Raw genomic sequence first — 6,693 nt, 5'->3', positions numbered from 1 at the left:
GATTTTAGCAAATGGCTGCAATATAACAAAGAGTGAAAAATGTAAGGGGGTCTGAATACTTTCCGTACCCACTGTATATGCATTTTCTGTGAGTAATCGGTTAAACTGATTTACATGACAAGCTGTCTGAATTTCATTTTACTTTTTGGTCATGCAAGTAACAATCTGCACCAAATTGCATATTTTTGCTCCGTTTAGTCCTCTGAAAAATGAAAAAAGCACCAGGCCCAGACTGTGTTACACCAGTCTGTCTGAAATCCTGTGCTGACCAGCTGGCCCCCATCTTCACACAGATCTTCAACAGATCACTGGAGCTGTGCGAAGTCCCTTCATGCTTCAAACGCTCCACCATCATCCCCATCCCAAAGAAACCCAAAATTACTGGACTTAATGACTACAGGCCTGTGGCTCTAACGTCTGTGGTCATGAAGTCTTTTGAAAAACTGGTGCTGGCCCACCTGAAGAAAACTGTCTATTGTAATATACCTGCACATACAACTGTCAATTTATATATTTTTATTCCTTATTTACTTGTTCTATTTTTTATTATCTGTGTTTTTTGTTCTGTCACTGTCATTCTGTTACACTGTGGAAGCTTCTGTCACAAAAACAAATTCCTCGTATGTGTAAACATACCTGGCAATAAAGCTTCTGATTCTGATTAAAACGATTTGTTTATGTTCCTCCATGAGTGTGAGCTTCTCACTAGATTATATGGGCCATATTTTATTTCCAATATTTTCTTTTAATTTTTTACTAAAGTTTCAATAAGCTATTTATAAAAAAAAAACTCCATTTAAAAATATGTCTGACTATTATTTAACATCTTTAAAGGGTTAAAGGCACAATATGTAATTTTCGCAGCTAGAGGGCGCATATTCAAAACAAACAAAGAGACAAAGGCTAGTTTGATGACTGAGTGTGGAACCATGGGAGTTGTTGTCTTCATCCCCGCAGCCGATGCAATCCGACGGGACTCCGGCAGAAATCATGTTCATGGATGAGCTAATGATTTATGTAGTAGAATGAAGCAGGGTGAGGCTGAAAGCCGTTTAGAGGCCGCTGAACGAGCATGACACACCACTGGAAAGCAGTGGAGCTTTTATTATGCCACAGTCGACCGCTTCTGCTCCTTCCGGTCGGGAGTATGGGGGGGGAGCAGCGCTGTTTTATCATACTAGATACATTTGAACGTTCTGTTATAATGCTACTCTGTGCGGTCGTCACCGGTCTAATAAAAAGCACAACAGATATTAAAGCATCTTTGGTGTTTCCATGTTTTCTACAAAACAAAACAAAACCGGAAATCGAGGTGTTATGACGTCATTGGCAGGCGACACAATGACACTATGGACACGGTCCGTGTCACTAGTTGCAATTGCTTATGTCTCTGGATTTAAACATTCTTCGAAACATTTGGGATAATGTAAGTACACAAGTCAGCAAAATATATAACACTGTTCTAGTGGTTTTTGGATATTAAAATAAAAAAATCTTACATATTGTGCCTTTAAATCTTATTTTGTGTTCCACAGAACAAAGTCATACAACGTTGAAACGACATGGGGTGAATATTGACAGATTTTAAATTTTTTGGTTGATCTTATGTAAATATTCCTAAACTTCAGTAGTATCGAGGAGTGAATAAACCGGTTAGACTGCTAGACTAGTTCAAATGTAAATATAGGCTACTTCCTTACTTTCGTGCATCTTCCTTGTAATTTTCATGGGTCCAGTTATTTGCATACAGACGGAAAACAATTTGAGCTCTACCTTTGAAGCAGAAATCACATAATTCTTACATCAGTAGTCTTCTAAAAGGTGCTGGTCCAATATACATTTTTCTAGTAAAGAGACGAATCAGTTAAGCAAAATTATTTGCAATTTTTTTTAATGCAAACAAGAAAGCAAAGAAAAACGCCTTCTCCGAAGTAAACATGGTCAGAGATATAGTGTTTTAACTTGAGTGCGGTCATTGGATTGTTGTCCATAATTCCACTCGTCAGCTCCATATGTAAAGCAAAAGTACCAGGAACAAAAACCATCTGTAAAGGTGTCGATTTTCTTGGAATTCGATGTAATAGAGCGACCGCACAGAGCCAAAGCGACGAAAAAGCTGTTGACGAAACACACCCAGATGGCGTTCAGCTGCAGGTGCGCGTGCATCTCTATCTGCAGCAGCGGCGAGATGATCATCAGAACGAGAAACGAGGCCCACGTGCTGAGGAACGTATGCATGGCCCGCCTTAAACAAACCAAGCAGCTTTGTTGAGTGGAATGCAGAAACACCTGCACCCTCCATTTCTCAAACGGAGCATACGAGTAAAGAATGACGCAGGTGACCATCAGTAACAATGCTACGAGAACCTGAGAGCTCTGAGATCTACTAAACAGCTCGCACTGGTGCTTCTCAACATATTCTAACAACAGAACAAAATCAGGCTCCCAGAAAACGTACAAAGTTGCTAGAATCCAAAGGAGACACACTCCAGCTATGTAAGTAAGCTTTTGTTTCCAGGATGTGTGTGTTGAGCTTGATGATAGCGTCCAGAAGTTGTCTAGTCCTACAAGGAGGAACACTGGCCAGTGGAGCATGGCGTAGATAAAACAAGCAATCTGAGCCAGCAGGCATACGTGATACCTGGTGAAGTGCCAGCCTGAGATGTTGAAGTCTTCCAGATAGAAAATAGCCACGAGGCCAAAACTCAAGAGACTGTCAATCAGTGCCAAGGAAATGCAGAAGAATCCTGAGAAGCTCCTGATCATGTAGTGTCGCTGCACCACGACCACCAGCCAGTTCAGCAAACTCTTGAGCCACAGAACCAGCAGAAGCGAGGGGATTGATGTTTCCATGGTACAGCATAATCCAAGGCTGAAATCAGAACAATCAACAGACCAGTCTTTCTTGTAACTGGCCAGCAGTTCCTCATTGAAACAGTTCACATCAGCTGTCAGTAGACACACCCTACCGAGGTGAAGGCCAGCCCTGCACATTAAACGAATAGCCCACTTTCAGTCAGAGTTTTTTATTATTTGTTAAGCATGTATGGGCATTATGTAATTGTTTCCATGTATTTAAATGTAGATGTGGTTTCTCTTTTTGTCAAGCTCATCTGTACTAATGCTGATTCAACAACACTACTCATTCAGCAACTTACATATTAAAATATTAAAACTGTATATATAGATATAAAAGCTGAAAATAAACACTAGCATAACTAGAGTTACCGGCATACCAGCAGTGCAGTATACTTGCCAGTACTTGCCTTTTCATTCAACAGTTCCTGCTAATAAAAACATGTATTAAGTGTAGTGACATGACATAAACAAATTGTATGTATTTATTTGAAGGTCACATTAAAATATTTTGGAAAACCATGTTTAAATGACCATGTCTGTCATTTAATTTAGCTACTTTTAAAACTTTTATTGTTTATTTTATTGCTACTTTTATTGTTTTACTTTTGCTCCAAAGCCAGAATTTCAATCTTTAACTTTTGTTTTTTTTTTTTTTTTTTTACATTTATGACTGATGATCTAAGCAAAGAGTGAAATAAATATGAACAATTTCAATATTTATTATGTGAAAATGGCTTCTATCCATGTTCAGAAATGTACAACAATTACAGTTCTTGCACAATATTTCCAAAAATAAATAAAGCTACTCTAATGTAGGCATTAATTTTATGCCAAAACGCTTAAAATGTTTACGATTTTCAAGAAAAGCATGCCAAAAATGATCTTGTAATGCATATGCATCCACTGTTGGACATTTGTTAGCAAACAAACTAGAATTAAAAAAATTGTGTTTAAGGGTTTATTAAGTCCACATTGTCTCTTTGTAACATCCAGCTAAGGTTAAAAGAGTACAGGTTTGTGCAGAAAGGAACTTGACCTTAAAAGGGTGTGTTTACGGCTAAAGCTATGGATAAATAATTGGCTATAAAGAAAATTAAACTGGGTGTTGCTAAAACAGTGTTTTCCATGTTCAGAAGAGACAGGGACATGTCTGCACAAGCAGGCACATTAAGTTGGCTCCACCCTTCTTTGAGAAAGATGTGGACAAGTATTTTCTAATGGTAGATTGCTTAAAAAGCAGCAGACTACAAAGACATTGGACATAATTACAGGGTGCACAAGTCTGGTTATGTTCCCTTCCTTATTAAAGGCTCTGTCTCCATCCCTGGCCAAAAAAACGGATGTGCAGGTTCACATTTTAATCTTTCATCATGCAGGGTGTTGTATGGTTGTCCATTGAATCTTAGACAGGTATGAGAAGATCAGAGATTTGACAAGGTCTTTTTAAAAATTATTTTCACTATTTGACCTGCCTGAGGTGGTAATAAAGCTTTCAACTTTCAGAACTCAAAACAGCTTTTAAAAATGAATGCTTGCGCGGCTTAGTTCCATTTCTTGGATTTAAGCAGCAAAAACATTTAAACACGTGATGGTGAATGTGATTTTACCAAGTAGAGCATCCAATCAAATGATCAGATTTGAGTGACAAGTTTACAGTTAATTTTAAGTTTTGGCTTACAACCAAGGTTTATTTTCCTCTTTATAGGTACAGTTATGGTTAGGGTTAAGTTTAGGGGTCAGAATATGTTTTTGGACATGAATGATGTTCCAAGATCAACAAAAGATGTTGATCCAGGATTATGCTGGTTAGCATAGCCCAACTAGCCCTTGCTGGTACTCTAACTAAACCATAAACACCCAAAACTCATCCTTTTTCCATCATGCAAGAGTAGCTGTGACTTATTTGCAAACAAAGAACAAATTACATGTTTTACTTTTTATAAACATCTATTTAAATAAAGCAGAGCGATAGTTTCTTTCAGAAGAACAACGTTTGTAATGTAAGATGTGTAGGCAGACATGAGTAAAAAATGATATATAAAATGATTATAATAACAGCAGCTGTTTATGCATTGTTTGCAAAAGCGGAGTGTTGCTGGAAGACAGATGTCACATAAAAGTGAAATGACTGAAGTGCAGAGCTGCTATTGATATTGAACTCTGATGAAAGAATAAATCATAACAAGGGCCAAACCACACCTGTTTATTCATTTCTTATTCATACTGGAAAAGTATTATCTATTTTTTATGTAATTGTCCCAGTTACACACTTGCGTAAATTCATCATGTGACAGAAAATTTAAATAAGACAAACGAATTTCTATTGTAATGTCTGTTTACTTAAGAAAGCTTGTAGTGTAGGCTACGTTAGTTCACAATAGGCCTATGTGAATCGCGGCCATAGTTATCAGTTGTGTACTTTAAATATTATCAACTGATTTTAATATTTATTCGTGATTGATTCCTTGATTATTGTTATTATTATTATTCAGTTCAGGATGTTCATAAACGGGATTTTCAGCATGTGGAAGAGAGACTTTTATCATGACTTCGAAGAGATCATGTTAATAATAAATAATTTTATATATAAAGAGAGACCTGGATAAATGTATTAAAACCACATAAAAGGCAAAGAAAAAAAAAGTAAGGAAAATTTTACGAAGGCATACTGCGCAGCAGCACTAGTGTCACGAGCGCCCTCGTGATGTCATTGCGGACATCCCATAATACTATTGAGCATAAGCCGTAGGCCTGGAGATAGTGTTGCTGTCAAGGTAACGCGTTCAAGTGTATTACATTGACCTCTTCAGTTGTGAAAGACTGTGAAGTCCAAAAGGGAAGTTGCGCGGGTTTTCCTGTGATTTGGTAAGCGCTGGTGTAATGTGTTTAGCTAAGTAAGCTCTGTGTGGCTAATTTAACGGAAGTTTTTGGTCGGTGAAAATGTTCCCGCTGATGTCTGAGTAATGTGTCGTGCCGCTTAATGTGTTCAAGATTGCTGCTGCTTGTCACTCCAAAATCCTTGTTAGTCGCGTGATAGTTTGCATTTGTAGTAGTATAAATAAGTTTCAGACTAGCTGCCTTTGCTCATTGTGCAGCACGTCCTGTGGTTTACTGGTTGTTCCAGTTTAAGTAGATCATTACGAAAAACTGTAAATAAATACATAGGCGTTTGGCAAATAACATGTACAAGGAATTGTTTTTATTACCATCAAGGTTTTAGTTTACGGTTTAAATTTAAGTTCGTGTCTATATGGTATTTATTTTTTATTTTTACCCTTTTTAATAATTTTAAATCACCTTGTTTGTGTTGAAATGTTTTGCAATATGGCAAATATTTAATGTAGCGTTTAGAATCTCACAATTCTGTTAAAATAGTTGTTCAGTGGAGTTTTGTATGTCTCAATACAGAACATGTTAACTTCCCTGAAGTATTTCATGTCAGCTATTATTTGAGATGCACCGATTGCAATTTTCTTGCCCGATTCCGATTTCCGATTTTTTGGAAGTGTGACCTGCCGATTCCGATTTTCTTTTTAAGAACTATAATTGAAAGCATATACAAACAAATATCTATGCATACAATTATTTACATAAAAAAATGAATTATTAAACATTACAATTCCCCCAATCTGGACTAAGTTACAGATTTTCTCTCACTTAAAGGAGAGAAACTTAACTCATACCTTTTGTTCTTTTAATATTTTGAATTGTTTTCAGCTTTATTTTTTTTGTTTTCATTTAAATGTTTAGTTTTGAAATGTTGTTGTATGCATTTGTCATTTTTATTTAATTTATTTTATTTTCTTAAATGTGTGTGTGTGTGTGTGTGTGTGT

At 36.7% G+C, this 6,693-nt stretch overlaps 2 protein-coding genes and 1 long non-coding RNA gene across 4 annotated transcripts in view; 2 read left to right on the top strand and 1 right to left on the bottom strand.

Annotated features, from left to right (window-relative positions):
* Positions 1-6,693, top strand: part of LOC107591344 (uncharacterized) — a 20,441-nt gene that overhangs the window by 2,322 nt on the left and 11,426 nt on the right. The window contains exon 2 of the long non-coding RNA XR_001609867.1: positions 5,241-5,246. This is a non-coding gene — a long non-coding RNA (uncharacterized lncRNA). The remainder of the gene's footprint in view (positions 1-5,240; positions 5,247-6,693) is intronic.
* gpr160 (G protein-coupled receptor 160) lies at positions 1,711-3,291 on the bottom strand. The gene has a single exon (XM_016280477.1). It carries the CDS (start codon positions 2,992-2,994, stop codon positions 1,942-1,944), a length of 1,053 nt encoding a protein of 350 aa, XP_016135963.1. The 5' UTR covers positions 2,995-3,291; the 3' UTR covers positions 1,711-1,941.
* The window catches only part of nadkb (NAD kinase b), a 10,780-nt gene continuing 9,642 nt past the window's right edge, over positions 5,556-6,693 (top strand). The window contains exon 1 of one of the 2 annotated variants that reach the window (XM_016280474.1): positions 5,556-5,633. The gene's annotated coding sequence lies outside the window, so the exon portion shown is untranslated. Of the gene's footprint in view, positions 5,725-6,693 lie in introns of both variants that reach the window. The other variant, XM_016280473.1, reaches the window with a different exon arrangement.

The sequence above is a fragment of the Sinocyclocheilus grahami genome, unplaced genomic scaffold, assembly GCF_001515645.1.
Source record: "Sinocyclocheilus grahami isolate Dianchi unplaced genomic scaffold, SAMN03320097.WGS_v1.1 scaffold141.1, whole genome shotgun sequence".
Lineage (NCBI taxonomy): Eukaryota > Metazoa > Chordata > Actinopteri > Cypriniformes > Cyprinidae > Sinocyclocheilus > Sinocyclocheilus grahami.
The sequence above is the reverse complement of the archived record's forward strand: the minus strand, read 5'-3'. Positions and strand labels throughout refer to the sequence as shown.